The 24,043-nt window shown below is 37.5% G+C and overlaps 1 protein-coding gene across 5 annotated transcripts in view; it reads right to left on the bottom strand.

Moving 5' to 3' along the window:
• LOC132295584 (uncharacterized) overlaps nucleotides 1-22,906 on the bottom strand; it is a 112,271-nt gene extending 89,365 nt beyond the window's left edge. For 2 of the 5 annotated variants that reach the window (XM_059793889.1, XM_059793887.1), the window contains exons 1-4: nucleotides 22,361-22,906; nucleotides 21,957-22,256; nucleotides 21,348-21,527; nucleotides 3,253-3,388 (exon numbers count right to left, since the gene is read on the bottom strand). In XM_059793889.1, the coding sequence (XP_059649872.1) occupies nucleotides 3,253-3,388; nucleotides 21,348-21,527; nucleotides 21,957-22,256; nucleotides 22,361-22,710 (966 nt within the window). In that variant the 5' untranslated portion in view covers nucleotides 22,711-22,906. The remainder of the gene's footprint in view (nucleotides 1-3,252; nucleotides 3,389-21,347; nucleotides 21,528-21,956; nucleotides 22,257-22,360) is intronic. The other 3 variants (XM_059793888.1, XM_059793886.1, XM_059793890.1) reach the window with 2 other exon arrangements.
• Between the last annotated feature and the right edge of the window lie 1,137 nt (nucleotides 22,907-24,043).

Raw genomic sequence — 24,043 nt, 5'->3', positions numbered from 1 at the left:
TGAATAAATTGAGTTGAATTTTCACAATTCTTTTTAACTTTCACATTCCCTTTACTGTCCAAACCCATAAATTAACTTTTACCAACTCTCTTTCTGTCCCTCCAATTTTTGTCTAGCACACCTCAACATAAGCAACAAAGATACTGTGGTATCCTAGGATTTTATTAGTGTCTCTTAAACATGCTTAGTGTCTTTTAATCATGCTTAAGTAAGGGACTGAGGCAGCATGGATTTTTTACTTACCTTATATTCTATATATAAAGAGTGTAGTAGCTAAGGTGGTAGTGTGCTTGGGATTCATGCTTAAGGTTTCAGGTTCAAGTCATGGGTGTAGCATTAATTGATTTATACATATCAAAAAATATATATATTCTATATATATTTTCTTATAATATGTCTAAATTTTTTTAAAATGCCAAACCACCCCCCCCCCCCCCCCCCCCGGCGGGGGAAATTTCTCCTTCCCTTGTATACTATATATGTTTCCTAAAAAAAAAAATTCTTAAATTAATTCATTATATTCTATATATGTAATTTTTTTTTTTTTTTCCTAGTTGGTACTCACACACACTTGTCTCTTCTGAAACTTGAACCCCTGACCTCCCTTTGGGAAGTAAAAGGCTGATACCTCTAGGCCACTAACCCGTTGGTTATATATGTAATTTATTAATTTACCTCATCCCAAAAATATCAATCTCTTTATATTATTATATAATATCCACCTATGTCTCTCGCTATATATATACTCCACCAACACTAATTTATATGTATATACATTATTATGTAAATATGTATTTAGTGTATAATGTGCCCCCCCTGAAAAAAAAAAAAAAAAAAAAAACTGGCTCCGTCCCTGGCTTGAGTGACTTTTAATGGTGATTAGTGACTATTAATCACGCTTAGTGATTTATAATCTTGCTTAGTGACTTTTAATCATGATTAGTGAATGTAATCTTGCTTAGTGAGTTAATCACTTTTATTGGGGCGATTACTTCATTATGCTTTAGTGGTGGGGGTTGTGGAATGAAAGAGAGTTGGAAGGGCTATATGTTAATTTTACAAGTTTGGGGGCATGTGTCATTACTATGTGAAAGTTGTAACTAGTTGTGTGAGTCATCTCCAGCATATGTGTGCTGGAAGGGATAAAAGAAAAGAAAGGAAAACAAAGTTAGAGAGGAAAGAGATAGAGAGAAGAAGAGAAAGACAGGAAAAGAAGAGAATAAAGGAGGAGAAAAGGGGCAGGCCGGAAATTTCTCCATCATCATCATCTTCACTTGTTATCTTTAAATTGGTAGGGATTCTCTAGCTTTTCCATGTTTGGGTGATTTTCTTCTAAAGATTCCATTTGGTTGCTGGACTATATGCTTTTAAACTTCTTAATATCATACTTGTGTTTTCAAAAAGGTGTTTGGGTGGTTTGATGAGAATTGGAATTTCCTTATTTGCTTTGATAAGCATAACTGGTTTTCAGAGTTGAAGTAGTACTAAATAAATTTGAGACTATAGGCTGTTGTTTATGACTGAAGTTCTTTTGAGAAATTCTGAAATGTTTTCTTCATGGTTCATACCTTGGGTTTGGGTGGAAGAATATGAATTGGTCATGGACACAGCTTGTGGTTACGTTGGAACAAGAAAGGGGGATGTTCCAGAAATTGAGGGTGAAAGTCCCAAAACCCACATGCAAAGCCCTTGTTTGGGTAGAGAGAGTTTGGACCACACTGGTTTGAAGGGGAAGTGACCGTGTGGGACACTCTCGGATGTACACAAGCTGTTCGTATAAATGATTTATTAGTGAAAATGGAAGGAGGTCCATATGGGAAGGAGTTGTGGTTTTGGATTGTTCCTTATTTTGTTTTTGAAATGGTTTTGGTACTTTCAGTATACAACCTTGAAACTATTTTGTGAATTTATGTTTCTTTGACAAAAGCTTAATTTTGGCGTATTTTGCTTAACTAAATTCCCTATATGCATTTTAAACCTCATTCATGCTAGATTATTTCTACTGAGCTATATAAGCTCACCCCTAAATATTTTACTTCCCAGGTTTGTTCCAGAAGAATGAGCAGTACTTGATACCTGGTGTTTTCTAGGTGCCTAATCTACGTGACGAGTTTTTTTGGAATCACTTGTATTGAATGTATAATGGTATGTAATAGAATTAAATATGTAAATGTTATTGACTCAAAAAACTTTGATTATGGTTTATCAATGAAATATCTTTTAAATTCTGGGATTTTGAGTATAGTCTTTCGATATGTTAATTTCGGAGTTTCAGGATTTTATAAAGGTTTCTATTTGCTCCAAAAGGTCAAATGTTTAGTAGGCATATTGTCAAAAGTTGCAACTAATGAATCTTTTTAATGGAAAAGTTTTTCATGAATTTTAAATACGAACTCATTGAAGCTATATGCTGCTTCTTCTTTTTTTTTGTTAGAAAGTAAAATAACTTTAGTTTCCTCAAATTCTAAAATCCCTCTAATCACACCTTGGGTTTCAGTCTCAAAATCCAGAGCATTACAGATACAACTTTGTGCTGTTTAGAAGAAACACAAATCAAGAACTAGGAATTCCTAAAACAGTTATGGGAGATCTGTGTCTTTGACTAGAGTAAGATTTAAAGCACATGAATAAGTCTACATAAGACAGAAGGAAAGTGCATAAAGAGATACAGAAGGTAAGACAAAAGAGGGGGGAGAGAGAGAACTCAGATCCAATCACAATACTTTCAATAGTTAGTCTGTCAATTCACAGCAGTGGTACGCTTATAACGAATACTTCAGACACATCAAGATATCAAAAAAAAAAATTCATAGTATGCCCCAAATCCCTGTCAATGCTCACTAGGCATATCCTAATGCAAAATCAAGTCATAGGTCATTTTAATAACTCACATTTAAAATTAAAAATTTACTTATCAAAAAAAAAACATTTAATATTAAAAATGCATTTTCATTTCATCTAAAGAATGGGGGCTGGGGGAAGGAAGGAGAAACATGATTTTAGGTATAACATTTATGCTGGGAATCCAATAGTTGATGTATGAGCTGCTCGACAAGACAATCTAAAACATGGCTCAATATAATATATGAAAGCAGAGGAACATTTAAAATGTAGGACAAACATATAAAAGCAATGAACCTTTTCTAATCAAAGGATTATATCTGGTTAGCTTAATGCATGACAAGCATCACGAAAGATAAAATTATGAGACTGACTCAAGATGAAAAATTCAATAGTCTATACGACAATTACCTCACTAATCCAGATGCCAACTTTCCCTAATGGTTTGGATGTAATGAAGAAGATTCCTTGAAGAAGTTTTGACTGCAAGTAATCCAACTTTTCAACAAGCAGTAAGCCCTTCTGCCTCTCCTTTGTGTAACCCCGCCTGTATTACAAAAAAGTTACTACATGTGAACAGGAAAGATCTGCCAATGTGGGCTTTAGCCAAAGGATAACTTAAACATTAAATACACCAAACAAATAATAAATAAAGGATTGGTGGTGTTAAACTGTTAACAAAAGGTTTTGGTCCACTTCCATTGTAAATCTAAGTTCACCATCTAGATTTAGGAAACTGGGAAACCTATCAGTCCAACTCAATACTCAAGGGCATTCCAAATGGCTTGAACTCACTATTATTCATCACCTCAATGCAAGTTATTTTGTCAAACATACAGTAAGCAATGAACAACAGATTAAGAATGAGAAACTATAACCCTTGTATATGCAATGTCTAAAGTGTAAAACAACCTTTACAACATAAGAAGATAAGAAAGTGAAAGTTCGTAGGCCTGAAACCCTAGGCTATTATAGAGAGTTGTGCAAACCCCGTGATCTAGACCTAGAGGGCAGGTGAATAGGTCTTGTTTGTTGGATTAGATAATTTTAACAACCTTTTGAATTTAGACAAACTCAACAGAAAGTTAAATTCAAATCATCAGAAAATTTAAAAACAATCAATCCATCATCCAAGCATGCAATAAACGATTAAAGCAATCAAAAACAATGGACACGGAGTTTTAAGTGAAAACCCCAACTAGGAAAAAATCACGGGACCTAGTCCAGACAAACAGAATCCACTATGAGAAACAGATTACAACTAGATTAATAGTTTGTCAATATCTGATCAATGGATTGATTATGGTGTTGAACTCTTCAGTTGAAATTCGCAGCAATAGATGTCAACACCCATTGAAAAACACTAAGCAATTCTAAGAATGATGAATGCAAAGAAAACTAGTATACACTATGGAACTCACAATAATGCTCTCTCAATATGTACACCATTTTCTGTGATGCGGATGTGTCCCAACTCCGATATTTAAGATGTGTGCTCATCTGCTTTCAGGCAGTGTCAGGGTTGAAAGTTAACGTGGGTAAAAGTGTGCTTGTCCCTGTGGGGGAGGTTCAAGAGGTGACTTAGTAGAAATATAAAAAGAAGAAAAAATGAGAGAATTGTGTAAAGGCTTGAATGAGACGAATCACTCATTCACAACTCTAGTATTTATAGATAAAAAGAGCACATACTCATATTACAAGAAAGGAAACTAAATCAAATCTAAATCAAATCACAACATATTCTAAAGCATATTCTATGGCATATTCTATAGCATAATCAAATTTCTGCTCATATGGTAAGTCATTCCATAAATTGTGGATATCATATATGCTAACATATGCATAGTCAAATTCCTGCTATTATGGTAAGTCATTCCATAAATCGTGGATATCATATATGCTAACACTCCCCCTCAAGTTGGTGCGTGGATATCTGAAACGTCCAACTTGGATAATGCATTCTCAAACACAATCTTGCTAACACCCTTTGTAGGAATGTCTGCAAACTGTTGAGAGCTTATGACAAATGGAGTGCAAATTTGACCAAAGATGATCTTCTCTCGAATGAAGTGACGGTCCACCTCTATATGCTTAGTCCTATCATGCTGAACAGGATTTGCTGCTATGGTAATGGCAGACTTGTTGTCACAGTAGAGTAAGAATGGAAGCGACACTAGAAGGCACAAGTTTGTCATCAAGGTTTTCAGCCATAGCAACTCACATACCCCAAGAGCCAAAACCCTATACTCTGCCTCTGCACTAGATCGAGAGACAACATCCTGCTTCTTACTGCGCCAAGTAACCAAGTTACCACCAATAGTGGTACAATAACCCGAAGTTGACCTCCTATCTGAAACTGATCCTGCATAATCAGCATCTATCCAAGCCTCAACACGTAAGTGACCATGATTGGCAAACAAAATACCACGGCCCGGACACCTTTTTAAGTAGCAAAGGATCCGAATAGCTGCATTAAGGTGAGGGGTACGAGGAGAGTGCATAAATTGACTCACGACACTCACGGCATAAGCAATGTCAGGTCGAGTCATGGATAAATAGATGAGCTTCCCTAATTTACCCAACCCTAGAAGAGTAAAAAATAAATTGTAAAACTTAAAAATACCTGTTTTCGATTGCAAAACAGCAACACAGAAAAAACATGTGTAGGCAACGTCACACGATGTCACAAACAGCCTAAGGTGGCTATCACACAAGTAGCAAGGCTGCTGAAAGGTGTGGAAAGGTGTTTGCTCTGATACCAAGTAGAAATATAAAAAGAAGAAAAAAGGAGAGAATTGTGTAAAGGCTTGAATAAGATGAATAACTCATTCACAACTCTAGTATTTAAAGATAAAAAGAGCACATGCTCATATTACAAGAAAGGAAACTAAATCAAATCTAAACATATTCTAAAGCATATTCTATGGCATATTCTATAGCATTATCAAATTTCTGCTAATATGGTAAGTCATTCCATAAATCGTGACTATCATATAGGCTAACATATGCATAGTCAAATCTCTGCTATTATGGTAAGTCATTCCATAAATCGTGGATATCATATATGTTAACAGACTTCGCTTGCTACGATTCTAGGATGTGGGATGAGTTCCCTTCTGTTGGAAAATCTGCCGGAAGACTTCCAGCCTATATAGGCTGGCACAGATCTGCCAACTTCTAGAAGATATACAGCCTGTATAGGCTAACACAAATGTCCAGCTGTAAATATTGACCATCTAGGATTTAGTTGACTTTTTCCATATTAGTTTAGCTGTCTATCTTCCTGTCATAATTTGGAGATTGTAAAATTCTGTATATATATGTTGTCATTGTATGTAGAAGAAGTAAGAAAGTATTCTCTCAATTTAATGTTTGAATGCAAACATGGTATCAGAGCTAGAAAATTTACTACTCTAATCATGTTCTTTCTTTCTTTTGTGCCTTGTGCCTTCATTTCCCATGGTATATTTTCCAGATTCATTTAAAATCAATCTTGACCTTCATTTTCAAGACAGATTTCCTTAATTCGGCCTTCATTGCCTTTCATTCTAGAATTCATCCTGTTGATTAGGGTGATGTTTGTTCATTTCTTTAGATTCAAGTCTTCCCTACCTCTTTTTCATGTCGGGTACATCAGAAGTTAACTCCTCTGTTACAAATCAGTCCACAAACCAACAGTCTGCTCCCAGTGAATCCCAAAATATATCAGCCACCTTCAAACCCAATGGAGGGAACTATTTAGAGAGGTCACAGTTGGTAAAAACCTATATAAAGGGAAAAGGGAAATTGAGTCATCTCATTGGACCGATGGTGAGTAAGGATGATCCTAAGTTTGCTGCTCGGGATGAAAAGAATCTCAGATCATGTCATGGTTATGGAACTCGATGCAGCCGGAAATAAGCCGCACTTGTATGTTTCTCCCAACAACAAAGGAAATTTGGGAATCTGTTTGTCAAACCTACTCCAAAGTGAGAGATGTAGCACAAATCTTCGATCTCAAGACAAAGATCCATTAAACCAAGCAAGGTAATTGTTGAAAAAGAGATATTCCATTTTAATAAGACCAGATTTTAGGGGATATGATAGGTGTGTAATCAATGACTAAGATTAGGAATTTTTGTTAGTGTACAGCCTGTAGCTTCTATTAGTGTACAGCCTATAACTTCTGTTAGTTTACAGCCTGTAATTACAGCCTATAGCTTGCTGTTACAGCCTGTAGTTTCCTTTTGTTAGCCCCTTGTATTTCCTATTTAACTAAAGCATTGTAAACCATTCAAAGTACGGCAATATACAGATTCTTTTCAATCTTGAAATCGCCTATTTGGTATCAAAGCATCTTACCGATTCTTCTGAAAAAAAACCCCTAGCCGTCTTTTTTTTTTTTTTTTCTCTCTCTTCCAAACAACCCTAATCACCATGTCTGATGATGTACCTGAGTCCAAGACCAAGACCTTTGAGTCCGAAGTTCAAAACTCTCAAACACACTCAGTCCAGATTACCACAATTCAGCTAAATGATGAAAACTTCCTTCGCTGGTCCCAATCCGTGCGGATGTACATCCGAGGTAGAGGCAAAATCGGCTACCTGACAGGAGAAAAAAAGGAACCGAAACCTGAAGATCCATCCTACTCGACCTGGGATGCAGAGAATTCGATGGTGATGACCTGGTTGGTGAATTCCATGGAGGAGGACATCAGTTCTAATTATGTGTTACCACACAACAAAAGAACTCTGGAACAATGTCAACCAAATGTATTCAGACCTGGGAAATCAGTCTCAAGTCTATGAACTAACGCTGAAACTCGAAGAGATCCGTCAAGGAGATAACAGTGTTACAAAATATTTCAACTCTCTAAAACGTTTGTGGCAAGACCTTGATTTGTTCAGCGATTATGAGTGGAAATCGCCTGAAGATTGCAACCATTACAAAAAAAAGGTGGAAGACAACCGCATCTTCAAGTTTCTCATTGGACTCAATGTCGAGTTTGATGAAGTGAGAGGCAGAATAATTGGACGACAGCCCCTACCTTTAATCGGTGAAGTCTTCTCCGAGGTTCGAAGAGAGGAAAGTCGCAGGCTGGTCATGCTTGGAAAAAAGTTATCAAATGGTGTTGTTGAGACCTCTGCCCTGGTCATATCTGAAGCGAATATTGGTAGGAAACATAATGAAAAGCCCCGTCTTTGGTGTGACCACTGCAACAAGCCTCGCCATACCCATGAAACCTGCTGGAAAATTCATGGTAAACCAGCGAATTGGAAGAGTAAGCAGGAAGGCAAATTCAACCAGGAAGGCAGATTCAACCGAGCCCCATCAGCTCATGAAGCCGAGGCACTTCCCTTCAGCAAAGAACGGATGGATCATCTTCTAAAATTGCTGAAATTCAATTCCTCATCTGGTACTCCTAATGCTTCTCTTGCTCAGACAGGTAACAACCCAAAGGCCTTATCTTGTCGTTCAAATTCCAGTGTTACCCCATGGATCATTGATTCAGGGGGATCTGACCATATGACAAGTTTTTCTCATTTATTTCAAACTTATTCACCCTATTCTGGCTCTGAAAAAATCAGAATAGCCGATGGTTCTTATTCTCCTATTGCAGGCAAAGGTTTGGTAAAACTTTCAAAAATTATTGATCTTAAGTCTGTCCTTCATGTCCCTAAGCTTGCTTATAACCTTTTATCATTTAGTAAATTGTCCAAAGACTCTAATTGTCGTGTTATCTTTTTTGAATCCTATTGTGAATTTCAGGACCAGAGCTTGGGGAAGACAATTGGCAGTGCTAAGATGATAGATGGTCTCTACTATTTTGAAGATGATATTTCAAGTAATAAAAAGGCTCAAGGTCTGAGTAGTTTTCTTTCTATCCCTGTTAGAGAACAAAATAATGCTATGGCATTTTAGACTAGGGCATCCTAGTTTCCCTTATCTAAAAAGATTATTTCCTACTTTGTTTAAAGGATTGGATTGCTCATCTTTTTATTGTGAGAATTGTTTTTTTATCAAAGAGTCATCGTACTACGTATTCTCCCAAACCTTACCAAACATCAAAACCATTTTATTTAATCCATAGCGATGTTTGGGGCCCTTCTAGGATCACAACTCTTTCTGGAAAAAAATGGTTTGTGACTTTTATTGATGATCATACACGTTTGTGTTGGGTGTATTTAATGAATGAAAAATCTGAGGTTGAAAAATTATTCAAGGATTTTTATATGATGATTGAAAATCAATTTCAAACAAAAATTGGCATTCTTCATACTGATACTGGCACTAAATACTTTAATGAAGTTTTAGGAAGTTTTTTAACAGAAAAAGGAATTTTTCACCAATCCACTTGTGTTGACACTCCCCAACAAAACGGAATTGCTGAAAGAAAGAATAAACATTTACTTGAAGTTTCTTGTGCCATCATGTTTTCAATGAATGTTCCTAAGTATTTGTGGGGTGAAGCCGTTTTAACAGCAACATATTTTATTAACAGGATGCTTACTCGTGTTCTTAACTATTTTACACCCTTTGAAAGCCTTAAAAAATCTTTTCCTGAAACTCACATTTATTCCAACCTGCCTTTGAAAGTATTTGGGTGCACTGTCTTTGTCCATTTACCTAGTAGACTTCAGTCTAAATTGGATCCTCGGGCTGAAAAATGTGTATTTGTTGGGTATGCCCCGAATAAAAAGGGGTACAAATGCTTCAATCCGAAAACAAAAAAAATGTTTATCAGTATGGATGTCTTTTTTCTAGAAAATCATCCTTATTTTTAGAAAACTTTTCTTCAGGGGGAGAAAGAGAGTGAAGAAAATTTTTAGGAGATTTCTATTAATATTCCCTTACCCAAAACTATTGTCTCACACACTCTATTACTCCGAACACTGATCTTTTTAAACAGGGAAATGATGTTCTAGAATCAGGAAACCCAGGGCCTCCTAGTCCTAATCTGCCGAGCCTTACTATATCTCCAACAGGGGGAGAAATCCTACCAACGGTTCCAAAAAAACCGAATCCTGAGCTTCTGGTTTATAACAGGAAAAAGACTCATCAAAAGAGTAGAGAGCCTACTATTGTACCTGAGCAAGGCCAATCAGAGGTCCCAAGCAATGACTCCCTGAACACTCAAGGTACTCTAAATCCTAACTTGTCTGCAGTTGTCCCTACTATTTCTGATAGTACAGAGTCACCTAGCCAAGTTCCTGTAGACCTTAATATCCCTATAGCTGTTAGAAAAGGAATCTGAACCTGTACCCAGCATCCCATTGCCAAATACTTGTCTTATGATAAACTTTCCCATAAACATAGGGCCTTTACTTCAAATATTTCTCACTTGTTTGTTCCAAGAAACATTCAGGAAGCACTAGATGATCCGAATTGGAAATCAAAAGTGTTAGAGGAGATGAATGCTCTTAAAAGGAGTGGAACGTGGGAGATGGTTGACTTGCCCAAAGAAAAGAAAACTGTTGGGTGTAAATGGGTTTTCACTATTAAGTGTAAAGCTGATGGTAGTGTGGAAAGATACAAGGCAAGACTTGTGGCAAAAGGTTTTACGCAAACGTACGGCATTGATTACCAAGAGACGTTTGCTCCTGTAGCAAAAATAAATTCTATCTGAGTCTTATTGTCGTTGGCAGTCAATTCTAATTGGCCATTACATCAGTTGGACATAAAAAATGCCTTTTTAAATGGAGACTTGGAAGAAGAAGTGTTTATGAGCTTGCCACCTGGGTTCGAAGGAAAACACGGTCAAAGCAAAGTCTGTAAACTCAAAAAATCCCTGTACAGTTTGAAACAGTCTCCAAGAGCGTGGTTTGAACGCTTTGGAAAGGCTGTGAAGAGTCATGGGCATCATCAGAGTCAGGCAGACCATACCATGTTCTACAAACATGGTGAGGAAGGGAAAATTGCCATTTTAATTGTGTATGTGGATGATATAATTTTGACAAGTGATGACATTGAAGAGCTGACTAGACTGAAGAAGAAACTTGCTAAAGATTTTGAAGTCAAAGATCTGGGAGCATTAAAATACTTCCTTGGAATGGAATTTGCCAGGTCAAGAGAAGGAATTTTCATGAATCAACGAAAATATGTACTTGATTTGCTTAACGAGACAGGACTACTCGGGTGTAAAGCTGCTAACACTCCAATTGAAGTCAACCTGAAATTAGAAGCTGCCGAACCCGAGAATATGGTTGATCGTGAAAGATATCAGAGATTGGTGGGAAAACTAATTTACTTATCTCACACACGCCCAGATATAGCATTTGCAGTCAGTGTGGTGAGTCAGTTCATCTTCTGAGGTACTTAAAGGGCTCACCAAGTAAAGGACTTATGTTCAAAAAACAAGGTTATTTGCAAGTGGAGGTGTACACAGATGCTGATTGGGTAGGCAGTATAGTTGATAGACGATCTACCTCAGGATATTGCACCTTCGTTGGAGGAAACTTAGTCACGTGGCGAAGCAAGAAACAAAATGTAGTAGCGAGGAGTAGTGCAGAAGCCGAGTTCAGAGCACTCGCCCATGGGATTTGCGAAGCTATATGGTTAAAAAGACTCCTTGAAGATTTGAAGGTTCCTGTTTCTCCTCCAATGAGAGTCTACTGTGACAACAAGGCTGCCATTTCAATTGCTCATAATCCAGTCCTCCACGACAGAACCAAACATGTGGAAGTTAACAAACACTTTACCAAGGAAAAGCTTGATTGTGGTATGATTTGCATTCCTTATGTCTCTACTACTGAACAAGCTGCAGACATCCTTACCAAAGGACTACACAAGAGACAGTTTGAAGTTTTAAGAAGCAAGCTAGCTATGGAAGACATCTACAAGCCAGCTTGACGGGGAGTATTGAAAAAGAGAGATTCCGTTTTAATAAAACCAGATTTTAGGGGATATGATAGGTGTGTAATCAATGACTAAGATTAGGAATTTTTGTTAGTGTACAGCCTGTAGCTTCCGTTAGTGTACAGCCTGTAACTTCTGTTAGTTTACAGCCTGTAATTACAGCCTATAGCTTGCTGTTACAGCCTGTAGTCAGCCTGTAGTTTCCTTTTGTTAGCCCCTTGTATTTCCTATTTAACTAAAGCATTGTAAACCATTCAAAGTACGGCAATATACAGATTCTTTTCAATCTTAAAATCGCCTATTGTAATCTTTCTGTTAGAGGTAGAAGAAGGTTGTCCAGCATTCTTCATTTTCAGACTGAATCTTTCCCTTTTAAATATCTTGGTTTGCCTTTATCTAATAATAGGCTGAGATCAGGGGATTTTAGATTGCTTCTGGATAAAGTTAATTCAAGGTTAGCCATTGGAATACTATAAATTTGTCACTTGCAGGGAGGATTGAATTAATCAAATCTGTTTTGTACTCTTATCTTTACCATTGGATGCTTGGATTTAAAATTCCTTGGGTGATTAAGTATCAGTTGGAGAAGAGATTTAAATGGTTTTTGTGGAGTGGAAAGCAAGATGTGAAGAGGTTATCTCAAGTGAAGTGGAGTCAAGTGACTCTCCCTGTGGCTGAGGGGGGATTCAATATTAGAAGAATACAAGATATTGACTGTGCTGCTAAGGTGACTTTGTGTTAGGATTTTGTACAGAAAAAAGATAAGCTATGGATTCAATGGCTGCAGGCTAAGTACCTTAATAAATGTTGTTTTTGGACTGTGATTCCAAAGTTGGGGGATTCTCCTATTTGGAAACAAATTCTGGGTGTTACAGAGTTAATAAAGGATAATTCTGAGTTTCAAATTGGTGATGGTTTGAGGTTTAAACTTTTAACTGATCCATGGTGAAATAATCAATCATTAATTCAACAGTTTGGGGCTGCTAGATTTAGACAAATTAAGAGAAACACTATGGTGTCTTCTATTATTCATAATGGTGACTGGATGTTCCCAGTTGATTTTCCAAAGATTGCTTGTACTGCCATTCAACGACTTCAGTTGCAAGCTGGGACTGATACAATTTCATGGAAGCATGGTCGCTTTTCTTTGAAAGCTGCTTGGAGTTTATGTAGACTAAAAAAACAGACTTTCCAATGAAGTTCTCTTTGCTAGGGTCACTGCCAACCTAGAATAGCTGTGGGGGTTGCAATTATACTTCATAATAAAAATCTCAGCTATGTGAATTTGCAGAAACGTGGACTATATATTGCTCCTATTTGTCACAACTGTTTGGCCAACACCGACACCAATGATCATTTATTTTGTGAATGTAAATATGCTGTTGCAATTTGGCAAGAAATTTTTTTTCAGGTTCGATAATTTTTTTTTCTTCTCCATGGCTACCGGTTCAAACTTGTTATCTTCCTCTGCTTCCTTTGATCCTCCCATGACTTCAATAAAGCTCAATGGCAAGAATTACATTTGATGGGCAAGTCAGTAGCAATTTTTGGCACTAATTTGGTTAAGGATAAACCAAAACCTAAGGGCAGTGATGTTGATTTCAGTTCATAGGAACAAAGGGATGCTCAGATCATTTCTTTAATGTTGAATTGTATTGAACCCCATATTAGCTCCAACTTGTTATATTTGGACACTGCCAAGGAGATATGGAACCGACTCCAACAATTTGGTACTGGTAACATCACCAGAATTTATGAGGTGTGCAGACAATTCTTTGATCTCCAGCAAGGTAATCACAGTCTAGAAGAATACTTCTCACGGGCAATGGGAATTTGTGAAGAAATGAACTTGCATCAGCCCATCACCTTTGATGTGAAGAGTATGCAACAACAACCTGAGAATTTTAATGTTGTTCGTGTTCTCACAGGGTTGTCACCAGAGTATGAACCCGTTCAAGCACAGATTTTGGGTAGCCCGGCACTTCCCTCTTACTGATATGTTATCCAGACTCCAGCGTGCTACTCTATCTAGTGGCGCTTCAGGGGGTGCTTCAAGTGGTGTCACTGCTCCTCCTAGCAGTGAACATTCTAACTTAGTTGTCTCGTAGGGTGGCTTTCATTCTTCTCGTGGCGGTGGCGGTTGTTTTACCCGTGGTCGTGGCCGTGGCAAAGGCAGAGACTCGAAACTCTATACTCACTGCGGTCGTACTAATCACACTGTCAATTACTGTTGGGCTCTTCATGGGAAACCGCCACCTTCTCCCTATACACATCACGTAACCTCTAATGAAAGGGATTCAAACTTGGCTGTTGAGCCTGCTTTCTGTGCCACACCAACTGCTTCACACTTGGATGTTGAGCCTACCATGGTCACGATTCCCCTCAATGAGTATACTCAACTTATGTCTCAACAACTGCCTTCCACCTCATCTTCCATGGTTTCCTTTGCCCAATCAGGTAGTGCACCTGCATGTCTCTTGTCCTCTAGTCAGAGTCCCTTGATTCTTGACTCTGGTGCATCCGATCACATGACTAGTAGTTCTCATCTCTTATTTGATTTTCATTTTGTTCCTTCCTCTCAAAGTGTTACTCTTGCTAATGGCTCATCAACTAAAGTTTTGGGTTTAAGAACCATTTATCTCACCTCTTCTATGTCCCTCTCCTCTGTATTATATGTTCCTTAATTCCCTTTTAATTTGATGTCTATTAGTAAAATCACTAAATCTCTTAACTACTCCGTTACATTTTATCCCACATGTTGTATTTTTCAGGATCTCAAGACGAAGAAGAAGATTGGTACGAAACATGAAGTAGGTGGCTTGTATTACTTTGATTTTGCACCATCTCCCACGGCTCTTCAATCATCTTTGTCTTCTTTCCAGTGGCACTGTCGTCTCGGCCACCCATCATTATCAGTTTTGCATCGTCAAGTCCCCAGTCTTAGTCGTGTTAAGTCCATGTCTTGTGAAGCATGTCAGCTTAGTAAGCATTGTCGTGTATCCTTCAAACCTAGAGCTACTAATCGTGTTGTTAGTTCTTTTCAGTTAATTCATTCAAATGTATGGGGACCAATAAAACATATTTCTATTAATGGATTTCGTTATTTTGTGACATTTGTGGATGATCATTCTCGTATGACTTGGTTGTTTTTAATGAAAAATCGTTATAAGTTATTCTTTATTTTTCAAATATTTCGCAAAGAAATAAAAACTCAATTTGGGTGTTCCATTAAAGTTTTACGTTCTGACAATGCCAAAGAATATTTCTCGGACCCTTTTGAGACTTATTTTCATGCTAAAGGCATCATTCATTAATCATCTTGTACTTATACTCCTCAACAAAACGGAGTAGCTGAACGTAAAAATCGTCATCTCCTGGAAGTGTGTCGTGCCCTTTTATTTCATATACATGTTCCCAAATGTTTTTGGAGTGATGCTGTTCTTACGGCCTGTTATCTTATTAATCGGATGCCCTCGTCGGTGTTACAAAGGAAATCTCCTCATTCTGTTCTATTTCCCAACTCCGCATCGTTTAATCTTACTCCTCAAGTCTTTAGATGTGTGTGTTATGTCCATAACCTTGGACCCGGTCTTGACAAACTCAACCCTCATGCCACTAAGTGCGTTTTTCTTAGGTATTCTCGCACTCAGAAGGGTTATCGTTGCTACAGTCCTCATTTTCAACGCTATTTCACTAGTGCTGATGTCTCCTTTTCTAAGTCTCTCCCATATTTTTCTGATTCTACTCCTCCTCTCGATATTACTCCTGAGCCACTATGCCAATTGTTCCCTCTCTATTCCCTGCTCCCGCACCTCCTCGCTCCGTTGTCCCATTGCAGGTTTATACTCAACCGCCTACTTCGCTCCCTCCATCTCCTTCAAAGTCTTCGGATCTGACTCCATCTACTATACCTGATGATTTGCCTATTGCTCTCCGTAAGGGTTCTCGGTCGTGTATTATTGCACATCCCATTTCTAACTTTATAATAATGTTTCATCCTCTTTATCTTGTTTTTATCCAAAGTGTCTGCTACTTTTGTTCCCAAGACTTTGCAGGATGCTCTCTCTAATTTGGATTGGCGCCAAGCCATGGTAGATAATGGATGCCCTTCACCGTAATCGGACATGGGATCTTGTTCCCTTACCTCCGGACTCCAAAACGGTTGGTTGTAAGTGGGTCTACACTATTAAATACCTTCACGATGGGTCTATTGAGCGGTTGAAGGCCCGTCTAGTGGCAAAAGGTTACACTCAGACTTATGGTGTTGATTAAGATGAGACTTTTTCCCCTGTTGCTAAGATTTCTTCTATACGGGTACTTATTTCCATTGCTGCCAATTGTAACTGGCCATTGTTTCAATTGGATGTCAAAAATGCCTTCTTACATGGTGACTTGGTTGAAGAAGTTTATATGGAGCAACCACCTAGGTTTGTTGCTCAGGGGGAGTATCGTCACACTGTTTGTCGCCTTAAAAAGGCCCTGTATGGATTGAAACAATCTCCACAGGCTTGGTTTGAAAATTCTCTGAGGCGGCATTAGAATTTGGCCTTAGCAGATGCCAGACCGATCAGTCAGTATATCACCAGCGCACTAAAACTGGCTTCATTTTTCTTGTGGTGTATGTAGATGATATTGTGATCACAAGTGATGATTCTAAAGGCATTGCTAAGTTGAAGTTGTTTCTGCAAAATCGATTCCACACTAAAGACTTGGTAAACTTAGGTATTTCCTGGGTATTAAAGTTGCTAGATCCAAGGAAGGTATAAGTTTATCTCAACGAAAATATGTTTTGGACTTATTAGAAGAAACGGGTATGTTAGGTGGTCGTCCGGTTGATGCTCCTATGGATTCAAATACAAAACTTCTGTCTGATGAGGGTAATCTATTTAATGACCCGGGTAAATTTCGCCGCCTTGTTGGGAAATTAATTTATCTCACTATCACTCAACCTGATATTTCATGTGCAGTTAGTGCTGTAAGTAAGTTCATAGGCCTAGTTGTTAAAGGCTCAAGGCGCACAAAAGCGCAAAGGCCTTCTACAGCCTGAGGCGTAAGGCGAGGTCGGGCGCGCGTTGAGAAAAAAAAAAAAAAAAAAAAAAAACACCCAGCCAATAAAGATGCAATAGTATAAATAAAGATGTAAAAGTCAACTAAATCAATTATTTAAGTTCAATATTCAACATAAATTATTACTTATCAAAAAAAAAAAAAAAATATTCAACATAAAGATGCCAAAGCCAACTAAATCAAGTACTTGAGTTTAAATTTTCACTTGGAATCCTATTTGACCAATCAATTAAATTGGGAAAATGAAATGTTGAATAAAAAATATTGAGATTGAATATTACTCACTTTTGATTTCAAACATTGTTTCAAAGTAAAATTAAGTAGTTTACTACTCTACTGTGAAACTTCCTAAACTTTCAAATATCCAATGATTTATGTACAGTATCATTCATGTTGGAGGTCATAGAGAAGCAATATAAACAATGAGATTGATTCTAATAAATTAATAATTAAACAATCAGTTTCAGAGAAGAAAATTTTGGAAAACAAAAAGTAATTGAAGCCAATTATTTTTAAGTAACATAAAAATAGTGCTTTTAATAAGAAAATCAAGTAAAATTGATGAAGCATTGAAGCCAGTTATATACGGGTCTCTAGAATTTTGCTTCTGAAGAGACGTGGCAGCAAAAGAAAAGGCCATTTATATAAGGGAAGTTATGTAACTTATGTCTCTACGTGGCAGCAAAAGAAAAGGAGGAGGAAAAGGTTGAAGTTGAAAAAAGAGAGAGAGAAGAGAGAGAAGAAGAAGAAGAAGAAGAAGAGAGAGAAAAGGAGAGGGAAGAAGAAGAGAGAAAAAAAGAGAGAGAAGAAGAAGAAGAAGAAGAAGAAGAAGAAGAAGAAGAAGAAGAGAACAGAAAAGAAGAGAGAGAAGAAGATCTGAAGAAGAGAGAAGAAGAAAAGAAGAAGGAGAAGCCGAGATGGACTTACCTAGAAATCGCAAGCTTCCTCTGTCGGCAGAATCGCAAGCTTCCTCTATCGGCAGAATTTTGCTTCAAAGTTTCTCAGCCCTAGCCCCCCCTCCTCTTCGATTCACTTTTACACTTTCTTTTTTGCTTTTGCACTTTCCTTTTTGCTTTTGCTTTTATTTTATTCTTTTTCTTTTCGTAGAGTTGCTAAAACAGTAATAATAAACAAATAATAAATAATAAACAAATCATAAGTAATAAACAAATAGCAAATAGTAACAAATTAAAGGAGGTGCGCCTTTTCTACGCCTGGGGCCTCTCACCTCTTATGTAAAGGCGCTCGCCTGTTCAAAGACCACCACCTGGGGCCTACACAGGCGCATGACTTGCGCCTCAGGTGCACACCTTCGGCACTTTTGACAACTATGGTTCATAGGAGCTCCTAGAATGCCACATTGGAATGCTGTTCTTTGGATTATCCGATATCTCAAGCAAACTCCAGGTTTTGGGTTGCTATATAAATCAAATGGTCATCTCAGGGTGGAAAGTTTTATAGATGCTAACTAAGCTGGTTCTTCTTCAAATAGGAGATCTACTACAAGCTACTGCACATTTATAGGAGCAAATCTTGTTACATGGAGAACTAAAAAGCAAACGGTGGTAGCTCGATCTGGTGCTGAAGCTGAGTACAGGGCAATGGCCCATACCACTAGTGAGTTGACATGGATACAACATTTTCTAAAAGAACTTGGGTTAACAGTTGAAGCTCCTATTCCATTGTTCTATGATAATCAAGCAACTGTTCACATTACACCAAATCATGTGTTTCATGACAGGACCAAACATATTAAAGTTGATTGTTACTTAATTCGAGAAAAAATATTAAGTGGGAGCATCTCTACTCCATTTGTGAAGTCTGAAGATCAATTAGCTGATATGTTTACCAAAGCGTTGGGTCATAACCGGTTAAGGACTATCTGTTCCAAGCTGGGATTATTTGATATATATTCTCCAGCTTGAGGGAGAGTGTTAGAATGTTTATGTGTATATATATATATATTTATGTTGGGTCATGTTGTAATTACACATATTTGGTAGGGTTTTTATGTAATTAGCCCATTCCTGTACCTTTATATAAGCTTGGATTGTCTTAGGGTTAATACATATATATGAAATACAATTGCATCCCCTCTCTCTCTCTCTCTCTCTCACGTCAATTTGAACATATATAAAGCCCAGTTAGTTGCAAAGGGCTTCACTCAAACCTAAGGGATTGATTATTAGGAAACATTTGCTCCAATTGCCAAGATGAACTCTATACAAGTCCTCCTTTCTTTGGCAGCTAATTTGTCTTGGCCCTTACAGCCGGATGTAAAGAATGCTTTCCTTCATGGTGACTCGGAGGAAGAGGTGTATATAACTTTGTCACTACGGTTTAAGCTTACCAATGGTCAGAATTTATTATGGAAGCTGAATAAAGCCTTGTATGGTTAAAGCAGCCACCGCATGCTTGGCTTGAGAAGTTCAACACTACGGTGAAGAGAGTAGGGTACACACAGAGTTAGGTTGATCATACTCTCGTCATCAAAAAGTATGAGGACTGCACCACTGCCCTTATTGCATATATTGATGATATTGTTATCACTGGGAATGACATTCATCAAATGAAGTCATTCTTGGGGACAAAGCTCAAGGTTAAAGATCTCGGATCATTGAGATACTTTCTTGGTGTGCTGATCCAAGGAAGGGGTGTTCATTTCTCAACGGAAGTATATGTTAGATTTGTTGGCTGAAACCAGTAAACTTGGAGCTAGACCTATTGATATTCTCATTGAACAGAACCATAGGCTTAATGATGTGGATGGCAACCCATTAGATGATGTGGGAAGATTTTAGCAATTGGTTGGAAGATTGGTTTACCTATCTCTAATGCGCCCAGATATTGCCTACGTTGTTAGTTTGATTAGTCAATTCATGCATGCTCCACGTACACCTCATCTTGAGGCAGCTCATCATGTTCTCCGCTACCTCAAGGGTTCACTTGGTTAGGGGAAATTGTTTGGCCGTCATGACCACTTGCGTGCTGAAGCCTACACGGATGCTAATTGGGCAATGTCTATGACAAATCGACGATCTACTTTATGATATTGCACATTTGTTGGAAGTAATCTTGTTTCATAGCGAAGCAAGAACTAGTTTGTAGTAGCTAGATCTAATGTTGAGGTTGAGTTCAGATCCATGGCAAATGGAGTTTGTGAGTTGTTAGCCACAAGCAATGTTGGATGAGTTGGGATATCATGTTCGTGAGTTAATGAATTTGTATTGTGACAACAAGGCTGCTATTAGCATTGCCCACAATCCAATTCAACATGACAAGACAAAGCACATTGAAGTTGATTGACACCTCATCAAGGAAAAGCTTGGTCTTGAGAAGATATTAGGCTGTTGATGTTTTGACTAAGGGTGTGAGCAAGACTTGTTTGCAAAATATGTTAGTCAAGCTGGGCATGATAGATACCTTTGCACCAACTTGAGGGGGAGGGTTGTCAGAGACTTACTTGTTATTACTTGTATAATGTAGGGTGTTTATGATTAATTTCTGAAACTTCTTAGTATAATTAGAATATGGTGGAAGGATGAAAGTATTCTTTCATTCTCTCTCGCTTTCCCCATCTATCTCTCTTTTTCTCTCCTCCTCTTCCTTCTCTTCTTCTTCATCTTCTTCTACTTTACTCTTGTTTTGATTATCTCTTAAAGTCAACCTATACCATTTATGTTGAATTTGCCTTGAGAGTAGTTTTTATATAGGCAAAGTCGACGTATACAGAGAGTAGGGTTTGTAGCGTTTTAAATCAAAAAGAAACTGGATTTATGCATGGCTCTATCAATCAACACAACTCCAGTGGCCCTCGATTGATTGAAGTCTATTGCAGTCTATATACTTAGAAAAAAATCAGAACAGGAAGTTTCCAGAATCACCTTACGCATATCACCGGTATCACTCGCCTGAATCTGACCCAATTCTGCTGATTTTTCAGGCCCTTTACATAGTGGTACATGTCATGTCTCCAAACTAGTTTAATTATCAAAAAAAAAAAAAAAAAAAAAAAAAAACAATTGAATTAGCACCCACCTTGCAAATTCCTGCTGAACATAGGGAACTAAATGACCCCTTTTAGCAGCCAAGTCATATAATCAACAACTGAAGCATATTTGTTCACATCAATACAAACAGAGCAACCCTAAAGCTGCAGAATTATAATACACTAGATGTGGTTCCACAACTCTGATGCAATAAATGATGCCCTAAAAAGTATCTTGCGATATTACACAGTTACCTCCTTCTCATTCCTAACAACTGTGTAATAGTTATATTTATTTGGGGTTGAGGGATAAGGGGCTGTGTCATTGTTATGAAAACTATTAGAGTGTTTGAGGTGAGAGTCCTTCTAAATGATCCAGTATAAATATTTAGTACACAGAACTAAGCATCCATGATGTATTTCTCAGACAACTATGGGAATCTACATTATTCAATTGAATCAAATCTAATATAAGTTCCTTTATCACAGCTACAAACAAAATTCGAATTTCAGCAAAACTTTGTGGAAGTTAATGAGAAAATACGCATGTTAAGACAAATGTGAAGAAGTAAATGACAAGTTGCACAATCAGGTACCCATATAACTACAATTCACCTGAATATTATTGCATTGGACTCAGATGCTCTCTTCCAGTCAACATATATTGGCAAAGTAAGTAGATAATCGTTATTTAATGCAGATGTCAACATCAAATCCCTAGCTGAAAGTTCTTCAAACTGCGCATTATAAAGAAGTTGCACGAAAGCACGTTGGAAGCGAGTGGAAACAGCAACTCTACATGCAATTTTGCACAATGTCAGATCCAGCTTAGGCATGAAACAAAACAAAAGACCAACATGAACCAAACTGAACATAAAGAATCAAGGCATCGTGCAACCATGTTAAACATGTTGGCAACCTTATCCAGAGGAGACATATTGGAGGGAAAAATGAGAAAAAGAAAAATATGTGATAATAAAAACAATTACGAAGGCAAGCATTAAAGGCAGCGAACTACTGACTTTAATTTACAGAGGCAAACATTCCTATCTTCACCAAGAAATCCCATTGGCTAGTCTACTTCTTCTCCTTCATCTAGATCATCTATGGGTCCCTCACATTTGTGTTTGATATCTCTAGTTTATTATTTAAGATCTTGTGTAAACAGTAAAGAACCCCTACAATAATGAAATCATGGTGCTATAGAAACAAAGTGTGACAAACCTGGATTCCTCAAGAGAAATTCTCTTGACATTTTTGGGTGAAGAACCAAAGAGGTATTTCAAGCCGGGGCCATAACTGGAAGGCATAGGATTGTTGGGTTCAGTTTTATCCTCCACATAATTACCCATGCTTCCAGTCCCAATAGCATTTTTATACATAGCCAAGTCAAACTTACTCTCTGAATTGCCCGAATCCTTGTGACCATCTGCTTTGGTTTCCATGGAATGGGTAAGGTTATAGTCAACTCGCATTTCCTCTAAAGTGCTTTTATGTTCAGCGTGAAGAATAGAGTCCAAACACCTGAAATTACACAGACATGTATGGGGCATTCAATTCAAACAGGTGATTCAAACAAAGTAGATAAGAATTATTTATAACCAACTATCGCTGGGAAGGGAACTTACGAGGACAGAAGAATGAATTGATCGATCTCTGCTTGTGAGTCAAACATCAATACAATGGCGTCCAAAAGCGCCGACTTAGAAACGGAGATATGTCGCTGCCTAGGAACTTGAATACCAGGAATTTTTTTACCTTTTCTCCAACCTTCTCCGCTAGGCTGTACATTTTCATTCTTCGTTTTCAATTGGCACTGCAATTCTAGAGGCTTGACGGGAATAATACTATGGGTATGGGATTGGGATTGGGATTGGGATTGGGAACAGAGACCACTAGAAGGAATTTTATGAGTGGCAGCAGTTTTAGACCAAGAAAAATAATTTTGATGAGGATGATGTTGTAGATATAACAACATCTCAAACGCTGGCGAATCACAACCGTACCCACCACCAAATGTGGAGGGTGATGAAGAAGGCAATTAAGTTGTAGTATACTCGCAAGGTGACCGACCGATCCGAATTGCGGATAAGGAAATCGTTGCAGGAAAGAGGAGAAGAGGGGAAATAAACCTGGTGGTTAAAGGGCGTTGATGCGTCAAAAGGACGGGAACTAAAGTAAATTCATTAAATATACCCTATTTTTCTTTTTCTTTTTCTTTTTCTTTTTCTTTTTCTTTTTCGGTGCCACGAAAGTACACAATCAGTTTCCGCCTGTGGTACTCAAATTGGACGGGTGGGCAGGCCGAAGGGGTTAGCCTGCGTCAAACTCACACTTCAGTCCACGTCAAGCCCAAATTCGAATAAACTAATTGTATCTCAGCTCGCACATTGCACGAATTTTTTAGATTTCACAAGTCGTCGTAAATTTTAATAAGTAAAAATTACACTTAAGTAAATTTAAGAGTCTTAAATAACAAACTAATTTATTATTAAAATTAATTTTTTAATTTGGTCAAATTAGGTAAAATAATACAATTATGTAGGTATAAAATATCCTCCAAACTCTTATTTCAAAATACCAAAATGTCTTTCCTAACTCAAATCATTATTTCATTAATAAAATTTAGAAAAATAAGATTTCTAAATTAACTTTCAACTTGGCATTGGCCGTGTATGTGTGTGTGTGTGTATATATATATATATTATACTTATATATTACCTAAGTGGTGATGTTCCCTTTTATAAATGGTGATGTTCCCTTTTACAAATGATGATTTTACTTTTTAGATTCCTATAATGTTACTTATAAATGGTGGTGAAATGTTACTTATAAATAGTGGTGTATTGCCAAACGCGGACTTAATGTCTGTTTTATGAAGAAATACGTGACCAAACCAAGATCACAAGACAGCAGACAACAGAAAACTGCAAGAATAATTACAGCAGGTGATTCACACCCATAAAACAACCGCGCCAAACTCACAAGGTGACCGACCACTTTGAATTGCGTATAAGGAAAATGTTGCAAGAAAGAGGAGAAGAGGGGCTATCGAGGAGTGGAAACTTGGTGGTTAAAGGGTAATGTGTCAAAAAAACCAAAGTATTGGGAGTACCCAATTCATCTCATTCAACTAAAGTAAATTGATTATTATTATTATTATTATTTTTTCTCCTCATCAATTCCTTTTAGGTACTCAAACCTGATAAGCGTCGAATATTATATATTTAAGCGCCCTTAATTGCATAACTTAATCCATTTTCATGTTAATAATGTTTACTTTATAGGTGTTTTTGTGTTTTTGTCAATTT

Source organism: Cornus florida, unplaced genomic scaffold (assembly GCF_030987335.1).
Source record: "Cornus florida cultivar Cherokee Brave unplaced genomic scaffold, ASM3098733v1 CherokeeBrave_3.0.0_Hap2_Chr02, whole genome shotgun sequence".
NCBI classification, from domain to species: domain Eukaryota; kingdom Viridiplantae; phylum Streptophyta; class Magnoliopsida; order Cornales; family Cornaceae; genus Cornus; species Cornus florida.
The sequence above is the reverse complement of the archived record's forward strand: the minus strand, read 5'-3'. Positions and strand labels throughout refer to the sequence as shown.